At 45.5% G+C, this 24945-nt stretch overlaps 1 protein-coding gene across 6 annotated transcripts in view; it reads right to left on the bottom strand.

Moving 5' to 3' along the window:
- The window catches only part of Camkk2 (calcium/calmodulin dependent protein kinase kinase 2), a 59621-nt gene that overhangs the window by 11287 nt on the left and 23389 nt on the right, over positions 1–24945 (bottom strand). For all 6 annotated transcript variants that reach the window (XM_029566597.1, XM_029566598.1, XM_029566600.1 and 3 more), the window contains 10 exons: positions 24454–24501; positions 23604–23657; positions 22888–22939; positions 17822–17955; positions 10187–10223; positions 4858–4879; positions 4624–4712; positions 3028–3227; positions 1682–1735; positions 47–120 (listed from right to left, as the gene is read on the bottom strand). In XM_029566597.1, the coding sequence (XP_029422457.1) occupies positions 47–120; positions 1682–1735; positions 3028–3227; positions 4624–4712; positions 4858–4879; positions 10187–10223; positions 17822–17955; positions 22888–22939; positions 23604–23657; positions 24454–24501 (764 nt within the window). The remainder of the gene's footprint in view (positions 1–46; positions 121–1681; positions 1736–3027; positions 3228–4623; positions 4713–4857; positions 4880–10186; positions 10224–17821; positions 17956–22887; positions 22940–23603; positions 23658–24453; positions 24502–24945) is intronic.

Raw genomic sequence — 24945 nt, 5'->3', positions numbered from 1 at the left:
TCAGGAATCAGAAGGAGGTGAGGACCAACAGACACACAATACTCACTGGTCTGGAAACTCCAGGGCCTGACTCTTGATCTTACTGTGCAAACACATGATTCTCTCATCCATGAAAGGGCACTGTGGAAAAAGGCCAAGGAGGGTGGTGGTCACTGGCTGCCACCTGTATCCTTCAGAGGCCACCTGTGCTGTGCTATTCCTCATGGACTACAGCAGAGAGACCAACAGCTGTGGCCCAGGCTGGGGAGGAAGCAGGTACCATCTCTCAATCGCCCACTCCCAGGTTCTAGAAGGCCCAGGAATATCTTGAAGGACTAGAGTCCTTATTAACCACACCACAGCCCCCACGTGCCTCTTCAGTCTCTTGCTTATACAAAAGCAAATACTGTCTGTACACACCTACCCGGGGACCACTGAGTATACTACCCATGGGACAACAGCAGCAATTACAGGTGCTTGGCCTGGCTCAGGTTCCATACGAGGCTTTCTGTGATACCCAATCCACAGTACCCATTACCTAGAATGATCTCCTTGATGTCTAGTTCTCTCTGGTCATGTCTGGCCAAAGCTACCTCTGAGAAACTTCCTCTAAGGTTCCCTTCAGAGTAGATCCACTTCATTCTTGCCATTCCCCAGCTCTGTACCTATTCCTGACATTACAATCATTTGCTGACTGCTTAACTACTCCATTGGGAGCTAACTCCCATCACCTCTAAGAGCTCAGGGCTTCCTGTCTGTCTCTCACTCTCTCTAGAATGTCCTTGGACAAAGGAGGGGCTCAGTAAAGATCTGCAGAACTAATGAACACTCAAAATAGTTCTGTCCACCCTCTCAGAGGCTCTAAGACATAAGAATTGGGCTGGGGCTATAGCTCAGTGGTCATCAGGTCATCATGTACAAGGTTCTGGGTTTGATTGGATAGTTAGTTATCTAGTATATTAGAGTATAATTATGATTTTATATACATAAAATGGCGGAATCCAGGGGCAGGGTTGTGGGTTTTCACTGTACAATTCTTTCAACTTTACATAGAACTGAAAAATTTTTTCTAAATAAATGTTGGAGGAATAGTTAAGACTCTTGTTTCTGCATGGAACAAACTCTTAAGCATTCTTCCACAGGAGTACAAGCTCATAAAGGGAAGAACTCATATTTTTATTGCTCAAAGAATCAAACTGAACTTCAGTTATAGACAGAAGCCTCTTAAACATCAGTAACATTGAGACAATAGAAGAGCCATAACAACAGAAAGAGAAAACACCACTCCCTGAATCAGGGAGTGTGATTCCCATTCCAATTCTATCCCTGGCAAGGGTGTCTAGGAACACTCTTGATGAGTGTCAAAGCAGTACTAGGCAGAGGAAAGAGTACAGTGATTGATTACTGATGTCTGTCTTAAGCTTAGGTATGAAGAGCAGTGGTATATTTGTTGTCCCTGCCCTAAACTAATCAGCTATCTACAATCTCCAGAGTCTGTCAATCCTTCTGTCTTATTAAACCATTTTTGCTCATATGAGAATATCACAGAGATACATGTATTAAGATTTTTTTTTTGTATTCACGTCTAGTTGTAGAAATGTAACTTTCAAACAAATCAGTACTGTCTCCCTGCAAGGGTACCATTAATTCAGGTGGTCAGTCACCCAGAGCACTCAGAAGATAGGAATGCCCACCCTCTTACCTGGCCAAAGACAAAGCAGTAGAGTGTCACACCCATGGCCCAAACATCCAAGGCCTGCAAGAAAAACAAAGCTTAGTGTGATAGGCCAGAGGCAGGAAAGGGCATCTACTGCTTTTGCCTGTCTACCAACTAGCCTTCAACCTCCTTAGAGAACCACCTCTTCTTAATCCACACTGTTGGGGTAAGACTGACCATGTCTCCTAGTCCCCTTGGTGGAGACATGACAGGCCTGCCTGGCCAATGAAAGCACAACTTCCCCCAGCCACAGTGACTGGTCCAAGTGATGGGCACATGACCCACCCTGGGCCAATCAGAGGTCAGTTCAGTACAAGGGTTTTTGTTTGTTTGTTTAGTTTAGTTTAGTTTAGTTTAGTTTAGTTTAGTTTTGTTGTTATTCAGAGAGGAATGTTCTGGCTTCTGAGACTGGACACTTGAAGAAGCCTAACCGCTGGTGCCTGATCTACCTGCGGGGGAAATCAGCTCAGGAGAATGGAGCTGAGAGATGGGAGATAGAGATTCATGTTTGAGTCCCTATATCAGGCTATACCCACTCATTAGTTATCTCCTACTTTGCTTCAGTCGTCACCTTGTTTTGTTTTTGTTTTTTGTTTTGTTGTCTCTTGGTTTTTTGAGACAGGGTCTCCCTGTAGCCCCAGATGCTCTGGAACTATGAAGACCAGGCTGGCCTTAATCTGACAGAGATCTGCCTGCCTCTGCCTCCCAACTGCTGGGATTAAAGGCTTTTTGCCAACACACCCAGTTTCAGCTGTCAACCTGACTTAGGCCAGAGTTATCTGAAGGAGTCTCAACTGGAGGAGTGGCTCAGATTGTCTTGTGGACATTTTCTTTTCTATTTTTTTGAGAGAGGCTCTCACTATGTAGCCCTGGCTGGCCTGAAACTCACCCTGTAGGCCATTTTGGCCTTGAACTCACAGAGATCTGCCTAGGATTAAAGGCGTGTGGCACCATGCCTGGCAGGCCATTTTTTTTATTGCTAATTGATGCAGGTGGGCCCCACCCACTATAGACAGTACCACCCCTAGGCTGGTGTGTCTTGGCTGAATAAAAAAGGAGGCTGAATGTGAGCCTTGGAGCAAGCCAGTGGTCTCTGCTTTAAGCTTTTGCCTTGGCTTCTCAACGATGGACTATAACCTGTGGGCTGAAATAAATTCTTTCCTTTCCAAGTTGCTTTTGGTCATGGTGTTAACAACAGAAAACAAACAGGGACAAGCTACATGACCTGTTGAGTTTGTTGTGTAAATCTGCTTACACTTGGCCTTTTGCTACTTACAATCAAAGGAATCTTATACAGGCAGAACTTAGCAGCTCAGTAGATCTGAACCTACCTTCCCAGAGAAAATCTTTCGGGTCTCTGAGAGCGACTCGGGTGCCATGAAAGCAGGTGTGCCCACAGTGTTAGACAGCAAGGCATCACTGCCCTTGAACTCATTGCTCACACCAAAGTCGGCAATCTTGATGTGCCCGTCTTCTCCCACCAGCAGGTTGGAAGGTTTGATGTCCCGGTGGATGATCTTCTGGTAGTGTACTGGGTATGGGGGACACCAATGGAAGACAAGGGGCAGGAAAACCCCATGAGAATCTCCATGTAACCATAAGGCCCAGCGAGCCCCTGATGCCTCATCTCCCAAGCCCCTGGCCCTCCCCACATATGCTCTGAAAGATAAAGGAGAAGAGTGTGTTCAAGAATATTTACCTCAAGTTCTAAAAGCACCAGCCACCTATAGCAATTTGTAACCACATGTTACAGCCTATAGCTTCTGCTGAGTTTGGCTTCCAGCTAGGCAAACTGACACTTGTGACAGTTTCCTTTACTAATGGTCAACACTCATCTTGGTTACCTACTCAACCACAGCTACAGCAAGCTCAAATCCGAACCACAAAGCAGAATGGGGGACTTGGCTTGTTCCTGCCAATGTCTGTGTAGAGCAACAGACAATGTTATGGTCTAGAAGCCCCAGGTGTTGGGGCTGATGAAGCAGTTGGTACTACAGTAATAACAGCATCAGGACAGGGCTTCACCCTGTGTATGTACTTCACATTTATCCCAATTAAATGTTATGATAATTCCCATGGGCAGGGGCAAGAGTCAAAATGGTCAACAGGAACAGAAAGGACCCCTGCCCATCAGAACCACTGTTGGCCACTGGCTGAGCTCAGCCCTTGTGAGACACTTTATCTTTATTACAGATGAACAAACCAAGGAGTGCCAAGGCTAGGATAGGGAATTATGCAAGTAGAGCTGCTACTGTGCCCAGTCTGCATAGAAAGTGCTGGATTAAAGCTCACTATTGGACTAGGGAGATGGGTCAGTCACTAAAGTGTTTGCCTTGCAAGCATAAGGACCTGAGTTCAATCCCCAGCACCAATGTAAAAAAAGTTTAGCATGGCGGTGTGCACTTAAAATCCCAGGGGTGGGAAATCAGAGACACATGGATCCCTGGGCCTCACTGGCCTATTTATTTGGTGAGTTCCAGGCCAATTAGAGACCCTGCCTTACAAGATGCCATAAATTTTTGTCTTTTTAGGCTGTGTAGTTTATCTCAATATATTAATTTTTTTTAAAAAGGGTTATTCTTACCATAAAAATCAATAATTAAAAAATGTGGATGGTTCCTGAGGGAAAACACTGCAGGCTGTTCTTTGGCCTCCACATGCATGTGCACACATATGCACACACATATACACTAAAGTTCACTATTACTGTTGCTCTTAATTTTTCTCTGTGGCAGGAAAAAGGGCTTCTGCCACCAAGAGCACAGCCCCAGGCCAGTGCCCTGAAGCTGTAAGAGAGCCCAAGAGCTCCAAGTCCTGTTTCCCCACCCTCCTTTGCTCCAGCAGAGAAATGAGATACTTTCTATTTTCTACCCACTGGTTGGATGCTAACTATCCCAGGGGCGAGTTCTCCCATAGGTATGGCTTACGGTATTCAATGCCTTTGATCAGATCCTGGAAGTAGAATCGGGCCTGGTCTTCAGAGAGTGGTTTGAGGGTGGGCACTTCCATCACAGGCCTGAAAGGGGTTGACAAGCATGTGAACAATGGAAACCAGACCCAGCTAGCCCTTTCCCACTCTCCCCCACAGAATCCAGCTCCCTTCACTCAGCTTTGCAGGTAGAGAAACCTTCTGGCATCATGCCTAAGAGACGAACACTCACCCTTGGTTGACCAGCTCAAACACTGTGGGAAAGATAAGGAAGTAAACTGTCACATTGAGACACTGGAAATCCGTCTTCATCCTCATCTACCCCACCTCCAGCCACCTCTAGAGACACTGAGAAGCACAGAAATGTATCCTAGGAGGGTTGAGATACGTAAGAGTCCACAGACAAAGCTGCTCAATACTCTGCTTTACTAAGTACATTCAGGAGGCGAAGGATCAGTGGTCCATGATGTCCCTGGACCCTAACCTGACTTTATTTTTAGTACTCAAAATGAACAAGGAAAGTTGGGCTTGGTGATTCAGGCCTGTAATTCCAGTTACTGAGGTGGCTAAGGTGGTAGGATTACAAGTTTGGGGGCAGCCTGGGCTACAGAGTAAATTCAAGTCCAGCATAGCCAACTTAGTAAGACCCTGCCTCAAAATAAAAAGTAGAAAGAGGGCTGGGGATATAACTCAGTGATGCAGTACTTACCTAGCATACATGAGGCCCTGGATTTGATCCCCAGTAAAACACACAGCCCCCACCCCCAAGGATGCACAAAGGAAAACAAGACAGGGGAGAAAGGAAATAGGTGGCACTGGCTCCTAGGCTCCCTCTTATTCTACCACTTGAACCTGGGAGGTGCCAGAGATAGGATGGATGCTAAACCATATCCTTGTGATGGTTATCTTTAATTGTCAATTTGACACAACCTAGAATCATTTGGGGAGGGTCTCAATGAGGGATTGTCTACATCAGGTTGGCCTGCAGGCATGCCTATGGGCAACTATTTGAATGCCTTAATTGATGTGGAAAGACACAACCTGGCACCTTGTGGTAGTCACCCACATAAAAGAACAAAGGAAATTCTTGTTTAGCCTTCACTCTTGCTGGTGAGTTCATCTATCCTGTTGTTGCTCCTGCTGCTGATCCCTTACCTTATATCAGAACCAACTTATATCTAATCCAACTTGGAATAAAGACCAGCAGCTGTCCAGAAATCCTTCAGGCCTTGGGCATCAAATTGAGCCACCAGCTTCATGGATTGAGCAACTATTAGGTTCTCAGCCTCTCTAGTGTAAGACAGCCATTGTTGGACTACTCTGATATTATGCAAAGCAGATTTAAGCTGGGTGTGGTCATACACTCCTCCACCACACCTTTGATCCTAGCACTCAAGAGACACAGACAGGCAGATCTCTGTGAGTTCCAGGTCAACCAGGTATACACAGCCAGTTCTAGGCCAGAAAGGGTGGCACAGTAAGATCCTGATTCAAAAAAAAAAACCTAGGCCAGATGTAGTGGTACACACTTTTAATCCGGTTTTTAATCCCAGCACTCAGGGAGGCAGAGGCAGGTGGATCTCTGAGTTCAAGGCCAGCCTGGTCTACATAGTGAGTTCCAGGCTGGCTAGGGCTGCAGGAAGACCCTGTTTCAAATAGACAAAGAAAGAAAAGGGGGAGGGGAAGAATTGAAGGAAGGCAGGCAATCTGATAAATCCTTTTTATATAAATTACTATTTTATATGTGTGTGTGTGTGTGTGTGTGTATTCATCCTATAGCTTCTGTTCCTTAGAGAACCCAGACTAATAGAGTCCTCTAGTCACACCCAGGTCTTCAGGCAGATTGCTCTTGCCTAAGACTGTTTACAAGCTCAGACCATTCTTGCCTTAATTATTTATGTTTTAATTTGCAACTTCATGAATTTCTGTACCCTCCTTCCTCCCATCCAAGCACCATAAATCACCTGCCATCGGGGGAAGCTGGCCTGTTGAAACAAGTCTATTTTCAGTCACCAACAGTTTGTCTACTTTGGAGGCTGAGTGCTGGATAGGAATTCTTGTTTTGTTCTCTGTAGTATTGGGGGCTGAACTTAGGCCCCACATATACTATACACATGTTCTCCCACTGAACTATAGCTTTGTCCCATTTTTCTTTTAATTTCTAGAAATATAGATCATATTTTCTTTCCTTTGAGGGTCTGGTCTGCTGTAAAGGCTGTTTCTGATTCTCACTACCTGGTCTGTCTGTCCTTGTCTGGAAAGTGAAAAAATAACCATGTGGAGATTTTCGGCTCCATTTCCTCAACCAAGAACTCCCAGCTCCTCTCACCACGATAAAGGTCTATTATTTTTATTTTATTTTTGTGTAGTGTTGTTACCTTCAAAGACTTTGTATTATACTTGGGTTACTGTTCTGAGGATGGGAAGTTTTAAAGCTTGTTTCCTGAGGAACTGAGGGAAATTACAGGGAATTCAAATCTTTTGTATTAAAAGAATCACAGGAATGTAACCTTTGCAGTTTATTTGTAATTTCCCACCTTTGTAAAACTTTTTTACCCAAAGACCCTGCAGCCTTCTACCAACAGTGGCTCAGAAATAGGTCCCTTCCCTATTTCCTTTATTTCCTTTGTGTAGATTCGTCTAAAACTAGCCAACCTCAAAAGACCGTGAGGCCTGACTCCAAATGGGGAAAAGACACAGTACTCTTGAGTTAAGATAAACACCTATCAAATTTCCTGCTTAGTGTGCTTGCCTGCTACCAAATGAGGCAACGTACGCACCCTTTTGCAAAAATAAAAGCTGCCTTTTGAAGTTATTTTCACTTTGCATTTTTTGTGCAATATTGGTAGAGTCCTTGGATTTTTATCCTAACAGGAACCCAGAAGGGAGGCCTTAAAATTGTAGCATTTGTTTTGTTTTTGTTGTTGCTTTTTTTTTGTTTTGAAACAGGGTCCTATACTATGTAGACCAGGCTGGTCTCACACTCATAGAGATCTGTCTCCTGAGTGTTGGGATCAAAAGTGTGCACCACTGCACCCAACCTGTTCTTTTGTTTTTTATTAAAGTTTATTTTTCTTTTTATTTAAGTGTATGTGTATGGCTGTGCTTATGGAGGCCAGAGAGGATCCAAAGCCCCTGCAGCTGGACAGCTGTGAGCTGCACTACACAGGTGCTAGAATCCAGACTGTGGTCCCCTAGGAGCAGCAAGCACTCAAATGCTGAGCCATCTCTCCAGCCCTGTAATATTTGTTAAGTGAACAAACAACCTCCTCAGATACTTTTCATAGCCTTTTGAGATCAGGCCTGAGAAAATTATGCTGAGAGTACCATTCTAAGCCCAAATGACTTTTTTTTTTTTGGTCTTTTTGAGACAGGGTCTCCCTGTAGCACCACCTGTCCTGGAACTATGTAGACCAGGCTAGCCTTGAACTCAGAGATTCACGTGCCTCTGCCTCAGGAGTACTGGAATTAATGGTGTGTGCCACCACGCCCAGCCTTGCTTTTTGTTTTCAATCTTCACTTATTTATTTTTAATTTATTTGTGTGTTTTGCCCACATGTACGTGAGTGCACCTGTGTATGCAGTGCCCACAAAGGCAGGAAGAAGGTGTCAGGTCCCCTAGAATTGGAGTTATAGTCAGTTGTTAGCCTCCATGTAGGTGCTGGGAACCAAACCCAGGTCCTCTGCAAGAGCAGCCAGTGCACTTAACCACTGACCCATCTCTCCAGCCCCTAACGCTTTTCTTTTCTTAAATTTTATTTATCATTTTTATGTGTATGTGTGTATTGCCTGCATGTAGGTAAGGGCACCCGTGTTGTGCAATGCCCAAGGAGGTCAGATGAGGCTGTCGGAACCCCTGGGACTGGAGTTACGGACAGTTGTTAGCTGCCATGTGGGTGCTGGGATTTGAACCCAGGTCTTCTGCAAGAACAACCAATATTCGTAACCACTGAGCCATCTCTCCAATCCCTTGTTTTCTTTTTAAGAGTTATCTTATATTCTATGTGATGTGCACATGCATGCAGGTGCCTGAAGAAGCCAGAAGAGGTTGTCAGATCTCCTGGAGTTGAAGGTAAAGGTGGTTGTGAGCCGTCAAATGTGAGTGCTGGGAACCAAACTCAGTTCCTCTGGAAGAGTACTCTTAGCCACTGAGCCATTGTCTCTCCAGCCCCCATAAATAGTTTTTCACATTTTCTGATTTCTGTTGTATTTCCTTAGATTTCACTTACCAATTCTTCAATTTGGTTATATCTATAAAACATGTAAATTAGCATTTATTTAATGTTTTTCTTTAGTACTAGGAATTGAACCCAGATTTTGCACATTTGAGGCAAGTGCATTACTGGTAAGCCACATCCCCTAATGCTTTTAAGTTGATTCAGTTTCTAATTTTGTTGCTGTTGTTGAGATAGAGTCTCATGTAGCCCATGCTGGCCTCCAACTCTCTATGTAGCCAAGGATGACCTTGAACATCTGTGTGGCACACACAGCACTTGGGAGGCAGAGGCAGGCAGATCTCTGTGAGTTCAAGGCCAGCCTGGTCTACATAGTGAGTTCCAGGTCAGCTGAGAGTACAGGAGACCCTGTCTCAAAAAGACCAAAAAATAAAAAAAATAAGGTCCCTGAGGACACACCTGAGTCTTTTCTTATTGTGTGTAGTGCCCACCTCCTCAAACCCCTCCAGGCTCTGAATGCCCCACCAGATTCCCAAACGCACTATTCTTACTCCTGACCCCGCTCTCTACTTAACCAGCTCCAAGCATGTTTTGTATTGATGCTCTTGCAGCCTCAGGGCCTTTGCACCTACAGCTCTCTCTGCCTGGAATGCCCTTCCTCAGCTACAACACAGCTGAGTACTTGACATTCAGGGACTAAATGGTCATCTCCTATCTGAAGTGACCCATCTACCACTCTCTCTCAACCGTGTTTAATCACCCTCGAAATATCTGAAGTTCTCAGGTTTATTTAGTTGTCAATGTTGTCTTCTGATCTAGGATGTCAACTGCATAACAGTAGAGGCCTCCTCTTTCCTGTCACCCCACCCTCAATAACTACAACAGTCCTGAATATACATTAGGTGCTCAATAAAGAGCTGCAAATGAATAAATAAGAGATTTAGATTTTTAAAGTCCCAAAAAGAACTCCCTTGTTTTTTTTTAAACTTTTTAAAATTTATTTGTTATTTTTATTTTATGTGTATGAGTGTATTGCCTGCAAGTATGTGAGTGCACCCATGTTGTGCAATGCCATGGAGGTCAGAAGAGAGTTTCGGGTTCCCCTGGAACTGGAGTTAAGGAAGGTTTATAGCTGCCCTGTGGATGCTGGGAATCGAACCTGGGTCCTCTGCAAGAGCAGTCAGTGCTCTTAACTGTTGAGCCATCTCTCCAGCCCCCTCCCTTCCTTGTTTTAAACCAGGGGTGTAGACTCCTGTGGGGGCCAGCTGGACCAAGAAATGGGAACCTGTATTTAGTGGTATGTTCTGGGGCTACATCTATTCCAAGAGGATACCTGGCCACGGGTAAATGCAGCTACCTCAGTTAGATAGGGTAAAGGCATCTTACCCATATACAGATGGTCCTCGTTGGGGTCATCCAGGACCTGTTGGTACAGCCGCCCGGGGACAGGAGAGAGGAGAGAAAAGAACAGATATGAGCAAGAGGAAGTAAGAGTATGTGTTGGGGACCCCTGTTGTGTAAAGTAGCAGTCTCTCCATGTCCAGATAGCCTATGGGCTCGGCTTCATATGCAGAGATACCTTTTATCAGCAGGGTGCCTTCCCGGCATCTTCCTGACTCATCTTTTGAAGTAGCCATGGCCTCCGGCTCTGGAAACTGCCAGCCTTTCCTGTGTGATTTTCAGACAGTCTGGCAGCCTGGCAGGAGCCCACCTCTACATGTAAATAGGGTATCCCACAAAGTACCTATCAGCTAAGGTTTTTACTACCACCCCCATAGTATAAAATATCCTGGTTTTCCCTCAATAATCGGAGCTGGATCACCGAGACTTGGAGCCGAGCTAAGTCACTGAATAAAGGGGCTGTACCACTGACTGAGCTGAGTTCTGTGTGTGATTCAGTCTCTCCGGAGAGAGCTTTCTCTTCGTAAGCCACGACTCATGGAAATCCAGCTTTAGCCATCCCGCACCTCTCCTCGTGACCCGGCAGCTGACGGGTCCTGAACTTAGAGAGAGAGTGCACGGGTGAAATTGGGGCAGAACTCGACCGGGCCAGCCCCGGTAGCAGAGACCCACAAAGACGCGGAGAAGCAGGGACCTGCCAGCAACACGGAGCAGACGCACCGCGGGACCCACCGCTTCCCAGGTGCGTGCAGGAGACCGGCGCCACGCTAGCAGCTGGCGCCCCGAGATCCCTGCGCCCCCATAAGTATGTGATAGCATGTGGCACAGGAGAGCATACCTCCCTCCTTTCTTCCTAGTCAAGGTGAAAGCCAAAAATGCCAGTGTGTGAGAGTCAAGTCTACCTGGCAAGTAAGCATGGCCCAGGCCAGTCCTCAAGGTCCAGTACACCCTGAAGAAAAAGAACAGCCGGGAAAAGTAAACTCTCCCCCAGAGACATCTCACACCCAGATGTGAATCCAGTCTATCTCCTAGGAAACATGGCCAGGCTTCAGGGCAGAACATGTCTCCATGCATGCCCTTGCCTCTCTCCAAAGGCCTGGTACCAAGGTTGTTTACCTCAGTTGTCTCAGTGATGTCCCATACTGGCTTGGCACTTAGTAGATACCCAGAAAATACCTGAAATACCTGATACATAACTGGCTGGAAGTCTTATTGTGTGGGGTGGAAAGATCAGATGCCACAAGGCACTGGGAAGAAGAGAAATCCCATGCCAGGTGTGGTGGCGCACGCCTTTAATCCCAGCACTTGGGAGGCAGAGGCAGGAGGATCTCTGTGAATTCAAGGCCAGCCTGGTCTACATAGTGAGTTCTAGGACAGCTGGGGCTACAGGGAGACCCTGTCTAAAATAGACCAGAAAAAAAAAGAAGAGAAATCCCACCAGACTCGGGGCCCTGTAGATCATAAGATCATGTGCCTGGACTTCATCTAAGATGGCCAACTCCAGCACCAGGGAGCTGAGATCATGAACACATCATAGCACAGGGACAGAGAAAAATGGCCTGAAGCTCCCTCCTCCTCCCTTTCTTTCTCTGTCTCCCTGGCTAGACTAGCCTTCCTCTCTTCCACATCACCTACCTTCCCCAGTCACCTAAGATGCACAAGACCCCAGGTATTGAGGAACGAAGGCACCCCTGGCATAGCTAGGCAACCCACCTAGATACCTGAGGCCTGCTCTGAAGACAAGTTAGACCCAGGGCCTACATAGAGTTCTGTGGTCAAGGGCCCTGGTAAGGGTGGTAACAGCCTCCTATTTCCCAAAGGAAAGGATATACTGCCCCAAATAAAGGCTCTAGGCCTTTGCACATTCATTTTTATTTTGTATGTGTGTGTGTTTTACCCACATGTATAAGTGTACCCATGTGTGCAGTGCCTTAGAGTCCAGAGAGGGTACTGGGTCCCTGGAACAGGAGTTACAAATAGTTGTTAGCCATCATGTGGTGCTGGAAACAGAACCTGAGTCTTCTGCAAGAGCAGCTAGTACTCTTAATCTCTCTAGCCCCATTTTGACCATGGTTTTCCTTTCCGGGCAATGTCCTTCCCTGTTATCTTTGCCAACCAGGATCTAACCATGGCCACCTCAAATACCACTTCTTCTGAGAAGCCTTCCCTTCCCACTTTAGGTGGTCAACATAGTCCTTTATCACAATGTTGACAACCTCAACCAGAGGTGCCCCAGATAGGACTTGGCCTCCCGAGGATTCCCACATCACCTTGAGAAGATCTATCAGATGAAAACCATTTTCACTTTAAGACTAAGACAATATAGGCCTTTCCTACTCTCCTCTATTTGCAATGTCCAGAAGGCACAAGGCAGAATCTCCTCAGACTGAAGGCCAAAGCAGATACAAGAATCCACATGCCTTTTATTAAGCCAAATATTAACAAAAAAAATGCAAAAATGTAAAAGTACAGTTATTTTGGGTTAGGGAGATGGCTTAGTAAAGTGCTTGCCTTGAAAATATAAGGACCTGAGTCCAGTCCCCAGAACACATGTTAAAAAAAAAAAAATCAGGCAAAGACCAGAGAGATGACTCAGTGGTTAAGGAACATACTTCTTTTTCAGAGAACCCAAGTTTAGTTCAGTTCCACCAACCATCAGGTAGCTTTCAATTACTTGTACCTCCAACTCCTGGATGATCTGACAGTTCTGGCACCTGAGGGCACCTGCATTCATGTGCTTACCACCCCCACACATACACATACATATACACACACATACACATGCTGGGCATGGTGGCACATGCCTTTGATTCCAGCACTTGGGAGGCAGAGGCAGGAGGATCTCTGTGAGTTCAAGGCCAGCCTGGTCTACATAGTGAGTTCCAGGCCTGCTGGGGCTACAGGGAGACCCTGTCTCAAAAACACCAAAAAAAAAAAAAAAAAAAAAAAAAAAAAAAAAAAAACCAGGCATGCAAGGACTAGAGAGAGGTGGTTTAGCAGTTAAGAGCACTGGCTGCTCTTGCAGAGGACCCAGCCTTCAATTCCCAGCACCTACATGGTGGCTAACAAACATTCATAACTCCAGTTCCAGGGGATCCAACACCCTCTTCTGAACTCTGTGGGCATTGCATGACGAGGGTGAACTTACACACATGCAGGCAATATACTCATACACATAAAATAACATAATAAAATATTTTTTAAAAAGCCAAGCATGGGCCAGGTGTGTGGTGCACGCCTTTAATCCCAGCACCCAGGAGGCAGAGGCAGGCAGATCTCTGTGAGTTCAAGGCCAGCTGGGGCTACAAGGAGACCCTGTCTCAAAAAGACCAAAAAAAAAAAAAAAAAAAAAAAAAAAAAAAAAAGCCAGGCATGCATAGTGGTGCATGCTTTTAATTCCAGCACCAAGGAGGTAAATAAAGATAAGTACATCCCTGGGGCTCACTGGTCAGCTAGCCTAGCTTAATTGGAGAATTCTAGGTCAGTGAGAAACACTGTCTCAACAAACAAGGTAGAGGGGCTAGAGAGATGGCCCAGCAGTTAAGAGCACTGGTTGCTCTTGCTGAGGACTTGGGGTTTGGTTCCTAGCACCCACATGGTGACTGTAATTCTAGTTCCAGGGGCTCTGAAATCCTCTTCTGGCCTCCAGGGGCATTACATACACATGGTGCACTTATATACACACAGGTAAAACACTCAGACACATAAAAGAAGATGATAAGAGAGAACATCAATCTATGGTCCAACCCTAGTTTCAAGGACTGAAAACCACATCCATGACCAGCACAGCAAACGACACTGGTGCAGTAGCAGCATTTTAATCTTGGGGGTAATCAACAGCTGCCTAATTGGACTTAAAGCCCACTCAGTGGGAGGAAACTCATGTCTGGTACCGTAAACCTAGCCAAATATACATAGCTGGAGAAATCATAGATCTTAAGAGAAAACTCCAAGGCTCTCATATCTCTAGACAAATGTAATTTCTTACTATGTGCAAAATATGGATCCTTAAATTTACAGACAAGTAGCCCAGTCACCACCCACCAAAGTAGCTTCTTTTTCAACAGAGAGAGATTATTACAGAGTCACACCACTGGTCACACACAGAGATTCTCTGTGAATTCCCCAAACCTAAGTGGCTCATCTAGGATGCAACCTCTACACCTAAGACTCATGGAACATACAACAAGGGATAAAGAGAACACTAATCCATCTTTCAATTCTCATCAAAGAAGCTCCCTCATGTAACAGGGGGCCAGGAACACAAAAGGCCACAAATGGCCAAAACGCAGAGAATAAAAGTCGGTAGAGTGTGGGTCCTTGGACAGGTCTCCTCTATTGAGGTCCATCCACCCAGGGCTCAGGGCCATGGTGGAAGAGGGGGCAGAAAGATTGTAAGAGCCAGGGAGGAGGTGCATGATCACACATAAATAATCCTACAGGCACCTAGGACCCTTCTCATACAAACCAAACCTACAGCAATGGTGTCAGCATTCACAAGACCCATGCAAACTTAGGCAGACAAAAACCCAGCACAGAACTGCGGAAATGAACAGCGAGCTCCAATCTTAGTGGAAGAATTACTGGCAGCTGATTACTACTGGGTAAGAAAGAGCAGATCTTCTTGAAGAGAGAGACTCTACATAGACTGACTAAATCCCAGTGGACGAACTTGTACTGAGGGACATCTGGGGATACTAACTTTACATAATAGGCCTTAATACAAATGACAGAATGTATAACTGAGGGGGGACTATGAGAGGGTGTCAAAAGGGAAGGGGGAAAGGGGGTCTAAAGATGATTTCATGTATGAAATACACAAATATTCAATAAAAATTTATTTAAAAAATAAAATAAATTTAACAGAAAAGGGGTGGAGGGGACAGCAAAGTGGCTCAGTGTGCAAACACACCTGACTTGAGTTCATATGGTGGAAGGTGAGAACTGACTCTTGTCCTCTGACCTTCACATTCAAGCTATGGCATATACACACTAAAATAAATAAGGAAAGAAAGGAAGGAAGGAAGGAAGGAAGGAAGGAAGGAAGGAAGGAAGGAAGGAAGGAAGGAAGGAAGGAAGAAAAATATGTGCTGTATAGCTTTAGTGTCAACTTGACATATCTGGGTTCAGGAAGCCTCAATTGGGGAATTGCCTCCATTGGACTGGCCTGTGGCCATGTCTATGGGCATTATCTTGTTGAGAGTGGGAGGGCCCAGCCCACTGTGGGTGACACCACCCCTGGGCAGTTGGGCCTGTGTTACATAAGAAAGCAGGCTGAGCAGGGGCCAGAGGAGTAAGCCAGTAAGCAGAGTTCCTCCATGGCCTGTACTCCAGCTCCTGCCTCCAGGTTCCTGCCCTGAGTTCCTACCTTGGGCTCCCTGATGAACTGTGACCCAGGAGATGTAAGATAAATAAACCCTTTCCTCCCCAAGTTGGTATTGGTCAGAGTATTTTGTCACAGCAATGGAGAAACAAACTGGGACAAAATAAAAACATAAAATTTTTTTTCAATTTATGGTAGAGATTCTGTCTTAAAAAACAAGGTGCAGGGCTGGAGAGATAGCTCTGAGCTTAAAAGCACTAGCTGCTCTTATAGAGGACCCAGGTTCAGTTCCCAGCACCCACATGGCAGCCAACAGTCTTCCATGTAACCCCACTTCCAGGGAATCTGACACCCTCTTCTGACTTCTGAGGACATTGTATGACATGGATGCACTTACGTACATGCAGACACTTCACTCATACACATAAAATTAAAATAAAAAATTATTTTTTTGAAAAACCAAGGTTGTTCCTGGGTGTCATGGCACACACCTTTAATCCCAGCACTGGTGGCAGAGGCAGGCAGATCTCTGCAAGATCAGGGTAAGCCTGGTGAGTTCCAGCCCAGCTGGGGCTACAGGGAGACCTTGTCTCAAAAAGACAGAAGACAGGTGGTAGTAGATAGCTGGAGAGATGCTTAGCAGTTAGAGTACTTGCTGCTCTTGCAAAGAACCCAAGTTCAGTTCCCAGTACCCACATGATGACTCACAACCATCTGTAACTCCAGTTCAGGAGATCTGAAACCCTCTTTTGGTCTCTAGGGCACCAGACACACACACTGTACACATACATACAAGCACTCAATATGCATAAAATAAAAATAAATAAACCTCTGCTCTCCATACACATGCACACCAACACACACAAATGAAATGGTTATTTTTCATAAACATATATTACTCATGTTCATATATAAGGTTATTTTTCAATAAATTCATAAATAATTTAAATACTGTCGGTTTATATTACTTCTTAGTTTTGTTTTCTTTTTTAATTTTTTTTGAGACAGGGTCTCCCTTTAACCCCAGCTGGCCTGAAACTAGCTATGTAGACCAGGCTAGCCTCAAACTCACAGAGATCTGCCTGCCTCTGCCTCCCAAGTGCTGGGATTAAAGGCATGCACTACCATACCCAGCAGACTTTGATAATGTTTAAAAACATCAAGCCATCTTGAGACAAAAAGTATGAGAATTGTTGATGTGGAGCAAGGGCTGGCTAAATGGAGTGGGACCTGAATCCAGCTCTCCTCCAACCTTTGTAATAAAGGTTTTATTGGAACACAGTCATGCTCACTTATTTTGTTTAAATTTTAGTTATCATTATTGTGTGTATATAGGCACATGCTTGTGCCATAGCGCACACATGGAAGTCAGAGGACAGCTTTGTGGAGTCAGTTCTCTCCTTCCAATTTTACATGGGTTCCAGAGAATGAACTCAAGTCTTTGAGGTATAGCCACCTCCTTTGTCCCTTAGAGACAAATAGCACCCAGGGTTAAGAAACTTCCTTACTCAACTGACAAAAGGAATGCCTGTGCCTGCTCCCTCCCAGGATGCTGGGAGCAGGGCTTTGCCTCCATCTAGAACCCTGGGAACAGGATGGAGAGATAGTACAGCCATCAGACTTAGGCTAACAACTCTTGCTTTGTGCAAGTTGTTTCAATACATGTACCATGGCTTTGTTCTCCTGACTACAGTGATAAGGAAATTCCTGTTTTGTACTGCTTAAGCATCAATCATTTGTGAGCTTTGTATGAATTCTTTACACTGAGTTATCCTAATAAAAGGCTTTCAAGGTATTGTAATAGGCACTCCTGAGTAGCATAGGCTGGAGTCTCCTGGAGTCTTCTGGAGTCTCCTGGTCTCAACTTCAGTTCATCAGCAGCAACTGGTTACTTCTCAGTGACCACAGTCAGGCAGCAACCACTTTTACCTACTGAGCTAACTCGATGGCCCTCACTTGTTTATATGTGTGGTTACTTCTGTGCTTCAACTACCTACATGTATAGCAGAAAGACACACTGATTCCAAAAGACAGAAGTGGAAAAAGGACAAGCCTTGGGTGCTCTCAGCCTCAACTTTTACATGTGTAAGATGGGAGTAATAGGCAGTCTTGAGGAAGAAGTGAGAATACCACGAAGTGGCAGTGGTGAGGGAGTATGAGGGACCAAAGTTCTTAGTCCTGCAGTAGACAGCTGATTTAACTTAGTTCTCCATGGAAACTAGTGATGAGTTGCTTAGATAACAAAGCAAGGACTGGACCATCAGCCTCCCCCTCCCTCCTCTGCATCCCCTCCTCACCTCCACCAGTTTTACCACATTGGGGTGGTCCAGCTTCTTGAGGATGGCAATTTCCTGGTATACCTGTTCAATGGGGCCCCTGGGCTGGATGCAACCCCCTTGAGCTGGGCGGGTACCTCGGGGCGGGGGGCGACCTGTAGGAGACACAAAGACTTAAGGCAAAGAGACCTTGTTCTGCAGAGAATAGATTCTGGTGGGACAACCGAAGGGGCAAAAACTCAGCAGGGCTAGAGTGGCTGATGCCCTCAGGAGCTTTACCAGCCTTTTCTTTACCTATCTGTCCTGCTGCTGGAAATTGGAGGGGCTGGAACCCCCAGCCCTCTTTCTGTTAATCCCTTTTCCCCTCTACATGCCCAATTTGCACAGTGACAGAGACACAATGAAGATACTGACTTGACTCAGCTATCTCAACATCCCAGGAAAGGAGCTGGGATGTGACTCAGTTGGTAGAACTCTTTCCTAGAACGCACATGGCCTTGAGATGGCTCCCCAGCACTACATAAAACTGGGTGTGGTGGCGGTGTACCCCTGTAGTATCTGTACCCAGGAAGTAAAGACAGGAAGATCAGAATTCAAGGTCATCCTCAGCTACATAGTGAGTTTGAGACCAGATTGAAATATGTGAGATACTATTTACAAAGAAAATTAAAATCTGGGGCTGAAGAAATGGCTCAGTTTTCAAGAGCACTGGCTACTCTTGCATAAGACCTGGGTTTGAATCCTAGCACCCACATGGCAGCTAACAATCATCCATAACTCCAGTTCCAGGAGATCCAGTGCTTTCTTCTGTCCTCCGCAGGCACTACGTGACACAGATGCACTTACATATATGCAGGCATAACACCCATACACAGAAAATATAAATAAATCAAAAAATTTATTTTTGTTTTCTTTTTGTCTTCTTGAGTCAGGGTCTCCCTGTAGCCTCAGCTGGCCTAGAACTCCCTATGTAGACCAGAGATTCATCTGCCTCTGCCTCCCAAGTGCTGAGATTAAAGGCATGTACCACCATGCCCGGCAATAAATCAAAAAAAAATTGTTTCATTTTTTTTTTGGTCTTTTTGAGACAGGGTCTCCCTGTAGCCCCAGCCGTCCTGGATCGCACTATGAAGACCAGGCTGGCCTTGAACTCACAGAGACCCGCCTGCCTCCACCTCCCGAGTGCTGGGATTAGAGGTGTGCACCACCACACCCGGCTGGGTTTTAATTTTTTAAAAAAATTTTTGAGCTGGTCTACATAGTGAGTTCCAGGACAGCTGGGGCTACAGGGAGACCTTGCTTCAAAAAGACAAAAAAAAAATTTTTTTAAATTAAAATTAAAATTAAAATCCACAGCAAACCAATCACTTCTCTCTGGGGCTCCATTTTCCCATTTTATAAAATGGGCATAAACCTTATTCCTTACCTCAACTCATGAAAATGGCACAGGCGTACCAGGAGGTCAGGGAGAGGAAACAAAATAAGTCAATGAGAGAAAAATCAAGACTACTCCAGAACTCAATGAAAAAGTTCCATAGTCAAAACCCATGTCACACACAGATGCCTCTAGGAATAGGTAGCAGCTGTGGCCAGCCTTGGGCAAGGAAAACCAGACACAGCTGTCAGAAGGGGTATGCAAGGACAGAAGCAGACTCAAAGCCTCATTTAAAAAGGGACCCATAGGAGTCAGGCATAGTGTGTACACCTGTCATGGCAGCACTCAGTTGGCTGAGGCAGGAGGATTGAAAGTTTGAGATCAACCTGGGTTACCCTGAGAGACCTTGCTCAAAAACAAAATTTGAATAGCCAGGCATGGTAGTACACGCCTTTAATTCCAGTACTCTGAGCGGCAAAAAAAAAAAAAAAAAAAAAAAAAAATTGCATTGGGCATGGTGGTGCATGCCTTTAATCCCAGCAGTGGGGAGGCAGGGCAGGAACATCTATCTCTATGAGTCCAAGGCTAGCTTGGTCTACACAAGCTCTAGGCCAGCTAGGGCTACATAGTGAGTCCCTGTCTAAAAAGTTTTTGAGAAAGAACTGAAAAAGTGAGCAGAGTACACTGGGTACAGCAGATGGATCAAAATGAAGAAGCCAAACATTTTATTGCCTGGTTGGAGGAAGGGAGGAACTACAGTCTACAGTCTAGATTCTGTAGAAACCTAATTCCTAGTGGAGTAGTATCAGGAAGTGGGCATCTGGGAGATGATTAGGTCATGAGGGAGCCCTGTGGATGTGATTAATGCTGTTATGAAAGATTTTTTTTAAAAAAGACCTCAGGGGCTAGGGCAATGGCTCAGCAGTAACAGTACTTGCTCTGAGTTCCAATTCCCAGCACCCATGTAAAAAGCCAGTCATAGTTGCACATGACTGAAACCCCAGCACTGGGAGGCTGAGGCAAGTGGATCCTGAGAGCTAGCTGGACAGCCAGCCTAGCCAAAAAAAATAGAGCCTCCAGTTCAGTGAGAAATCCTGTTTCAAGGCAATAACATGGAGAGTGATACAGAAGACATTTGATGTCCTGCTGTGGCCTCCACGATCATGTGTATCAGCACAGAGAGAAAGAAGAGAGAGACCCCAGAAAGCTATAGGTCTCTCCATGGGGTCAGTATACAATGGGAAGGTACCACATGTGGCCCAGCTCCAGGAACTGTAACAAATGTGTGTGTTTAAGCCACCCAGTCTCTGAGCTGAGAATGTTGGAGTCAAGGTATGGTGTGAGCCAGGAAAACCTTCATTTCACTGGAAGTCAGCAGCAGGTGTCAATGGGGAATAAATCAATTAGTAGCCACAAGAGTTAGGACAAGCAAAATAAACCAGGGTCCTGACAGGGATTGATGTTTCTTTCTTTTTTTAATATATTTTTTTAATTTATTTTTATTTTATATGTATGAATGTGTTGCCTGTATGTATGTACATGCACCCGTGTTGTGCAATGCCCACTGAGATCGGAAGAGGGTGTCAGATCCCCTGGAACTGGATTTACAGATAGTTATTAGACGTCATGTGGGTTCTGGGAATTGAACCCAGGTCCTCTGCAAGAGCAGACAGTGCTGTTAACCTCTGAGCTATCTCTCCAAGCCCTATTGATGTTTTTTTCTTATCTATTCTCCTTTAGCCTAAGTTGACTCTTGGCCCAGCGCTGCTAACAGAAAGCATAGGCTGAACAGTCTGTCTCTGCCAGGTTCACTGCAAGTCTGTCATCTGACCATATGCAGGAATTACAGCAAATACAGTGCTAACTACAAGTTGGGTTAGAGCTGGGGCTGCGGATATATCTCAGTGCCCTGGGGTCAGTCACCAGAAACACACGCACACACACTAAGTAAATCAGGGCTAGAGAGGCCTCAATAGATAAAGTATTTGCCATACAAATGTAATGCTCTGAGTCTGGAGGCCCAGAACCCACATAAGGCTAGGCATGGTAGCACACAGCAGTCCCAGCACTACTACAGCAAGATGGGAGGTGGAAACATGTGGACCCTTGGAAGCTGGCTGGTCAGCTAGCTTGGTATACAGCTGGGGCTACAAAGGAGACCCTATTTCAAAAGACCGAAAAAAAAAAAAAAAGTTTATCCACTGGCTGCAGGAGGATCAGGAGTACAAGGCCAACCTCAGCTATTATGAGACCTTGTTGGAAAAAAATCCGCACACATGAAAAAAAGAATAGATTTAAAAAAATTTTAAAGCCATAAAAACATTTTCTTTTTCGTCTTTTTGAGACAGGGTCTCCCTGTAGCTCCAGCTGTCCTGGAACTCACCATGTAGACCAGGCTGGCCTCGAACTCACAGAGATCCACCTGCCTCTGCCTCCTGAGTGCTGGGATTAAAGGCGTGCGCCACCACACCCACCCATTAAAACATTTTAAATGTCAAATTAAAAATTACATATTGAGGTAGGTTTGGTGGCACATGACTCAGGCAACACATTCACACATCTAAAATAAAAATAAATAAAAAATTTAAAAATATTTGCCGGGCGTGGTGGTGCATGCCTTTAATCCCAGCACTTGGGAGGCAGAGGCAGGTGGATCTTTGTGAGTTTGAGGCCAGCCTGGTCTACATAGTGAGTTCTAGGACAGCTGGGGCTACAAGGAGACCCTGTCTCAAAAAGACAAAAAAAAAAAAAATTAAAATATTAAAAAAAAGAAAGAAAGAAAAAAGTCATACAATCCCTGTCAGGACCCTGGTTTATCTTGCTTGTCCTAACTCAGTCCCAGCACTGAGAGGCAGAGGCAGGTGGATCCCAGCACTCAGGAGGCAGAGGCAGGTGGATCTCTGTGAGTTCCAAGCCAGCCAGGGACACACAGTAAGACCTGTCTCAAAATAAATAGGTAAACATTGGGGCCTGGGAGATGGCTCAGTTGTCATGAAAGTGTGAGAGGACTGGAGTTCGGATCCCAGGAACCCACATAAAAATCAGGCTGGGTGGGGGTGGGGTGGCAACCGCCTGTAATCCCAGTACTCATGGATAGAGATGGGTTCCTGGGGAAGGCAGGCCACCAAGACTAGCTGAATTGGCTAGCTCTGGGTCAGTGAGAAACTTTGACTCAGTAAATAAAGTAGAAACCAATCAAGGAAGATACCTGAGGTCAGCTTCTAGCCTCCCCACACAGGAACATGCACACGTGCACATGCATACATGTCTGGCCACACACATACACATGCAAAAGAAAATTAAATACTATGAGCTATTTAAATTATATCTGTCCCCACCCACCTGCAAAAAGGCTAAATACTAAGCTGGATAGCTACACTTTTTCTTTTTTTTTTCCGATATGGTCTCTGTGTAGCCCTGCTTGACCTGAAATTTAGTATGTAGATCAGGCTGGCCTTGAACTCATAGAGATCTGTCTGCTTCTGCCTCCTGAGTGCTGGGATTAAAAGCGTGTGTCAACACACCCAGCATGGATAAACTTCTTAAATAAAAAATATAGAACTGTATCAAGAGGCCCAGCAGTTTTCATGGGAAGCCCTGAGTGGAATGGGATATATTCCCAGGGTGCTGTCTGCTGGGGAGCCCCTTCAGTGGGCTCTGCTCTGTGTTGCCCCAGCCCCTATACCTTAGAAGAAAGGCCCATGACACTCACGTGGAAAGCCAGCCTGTCGGATCAGCTTCTTTTTAGATAGTACTTTCATTGCCTGCAGAAGAACAGACCCTGAGTATGGTTAAAGAAGGGAGAAGGAGCCAGATGTGGTGGCATAGGCCTTTAATCCCAGCACTTGGGAGGCAGAGGCAGGCGGATCTCTGTGAGTTCAAGGCCAGCCTGGTCTACATAGTGAGTTCCAGGACAGCTGGGGCTACAGGGAGACCCTATCTCAAAAAGACCAAAAAAAAAAAAAGGGAGAAGGGAGAGAGATGGAGGGCTCTTTCCTCTCCAAACCCTGCATGGAGTTCCCATGCCCTTGGCAGCCTTGAGCAATGCAGTGAGAGCCTTCTGACCAGCATGAACCAGCTTATGACTCCTGCTACTCCTGTCAGACAAGTGAGCCAGAGCAACGGGCCAAGGAGGGGTATGATGGCTGCTTTACACACATGGCAACACCACTTGCTCAAAGTTGCAGAGTTGGTGTATGTTAGAACTGGGATTTGAACCTGTACTGGACTGACTGCAAAGCTAGAAGGGCAATTGGTCATGTACTGCCTTATTTTCAGTGCTATGGAGGACACAGGAAGGGCAGCTCAGAGCACCCCCTCCACTTCCCTATCACAGCTATTCAAGCCTTCCTCAAAGCTGAGTGCTAGGAAGGAGGCATTTCTCTGGACTGGGATGGGGTGGGGTTGGAGGAGAGTATGCATACTCACATAGTAGGTATTGTCATTTTCATTGTAGGCCAACTTGACCACACCATAGGAGCCCTGTATAAAGGGAGATGCCTATGACACACCATCCAGAAGCAATGCTCTGTGAAATGATGGTTCTAACACAGAGGCCACAGCCTGCATCCCACTGGGCAGATGTGCCCTGTAATTGGATTTTGTTGAACCCATAGTTTTTACAAAGTCTGAATTTACCAACATTTAAAGGGAAAGAGCTAATACAAAAACCCACTTTCCCAGGGATAGGGAGATGGCTCAGTGGGTAAAGTGCTACCTGTGCGAGCAAGAGGACCTGAGTTCAAGTCCCATAATACATATAAAAAAGTTGGGCTTGGGCTGGAGAGATGGCTCAGCAGTTGGTTCCCAGCACCCATATCTAGTGGTTCATGACCCCCTGTAATTCCAATTCCAGGGGATCCAACACGCCCTCTTCTGGCTTCCATATGCATGTGCGTGCACACACACGCACGCACTGCACACACACACACACATGCACACAATCTTTAAAAAAAATGTAGGGCATGGTGGTGCACGCCTATAAGCCTAAGGCTAGGAAGACAGAGACAGGAGGATCCCTGGAGTTTCAGGATCAGTGAGAGAGACAGTCTCAAAAATTAAGGTGAAAAGCAATCAAGGAAAGATATCTGACATCAGCCTCTAGCCTACATACACACACACGCACACACAACTAGATCATTAATGAAAATACCCTTCCAACCCACCAGCCTGGTCTCCAAAGGTCCCTTTCCTCTTCCCAGCTCTATTGGCTCTCTCCAAAGGGTCAGGGATAACCCTGGTCAAGATGGAAAGCCAGTCTGGCTCCTGGGACATTTACCTTTCCAATCTCATCCTTCAGTGTGTACTGATTTAGCTGCACACAGTCCTGGAAAGTAAAGAGGGACAAAGAAATTAATCTTGCATGAGCAAGTGATACATTTATCACAAAATAAATGCACACATATAACTAGGACTCAATTCCACAGAGTCCCAGCACTTGATAGGCTGAGCTAGAATCAAGAGTTCAAGGCCAGCACTGGTTACATTGTAAGCTCAAAGGTAACCTGGGCTACATGAGACCCTGCTTCAAAAACCAAAACAAGGGGCTGGAAAGATGGCTCAGCACTTAAGAGCACTGGCTGCTCTTAGAGAGGACCTTGGTTCAGTTTTCAGTACCCACATGGCAGCTAACAACTATCTTTAACTCCAGTTATCCTTAACTGGGATCTGATGCCTCTTCTGGCCTGAGGATACTGTACGCACATCTTATACTTACATACATGGGGGCAAAACACTCATAAACATCACATGGTGGTGCACGCCTTTAATC

This window comes from Nannospalax galili, unplaced genomic scaffold (assembly GCF_000622305.1).
Source record: "Nannospalax galili isolate Female #2095 unplaced genomic scaffold, S.galili_v1.0 scaffold218, whole genome shotgun sequence".
NCBI classification, from domain to species: domain Eukaryota; kingdom Metazoa; phylum Chordata; class Mammalia; order Rodentia; family Spalacidae; genus Nannospalax; species Nannospalax galili.
Note: the sequence above shows the minus strand (reverse complement) of the source record. Positions and strands in the feature narration are given on the sequence as shown.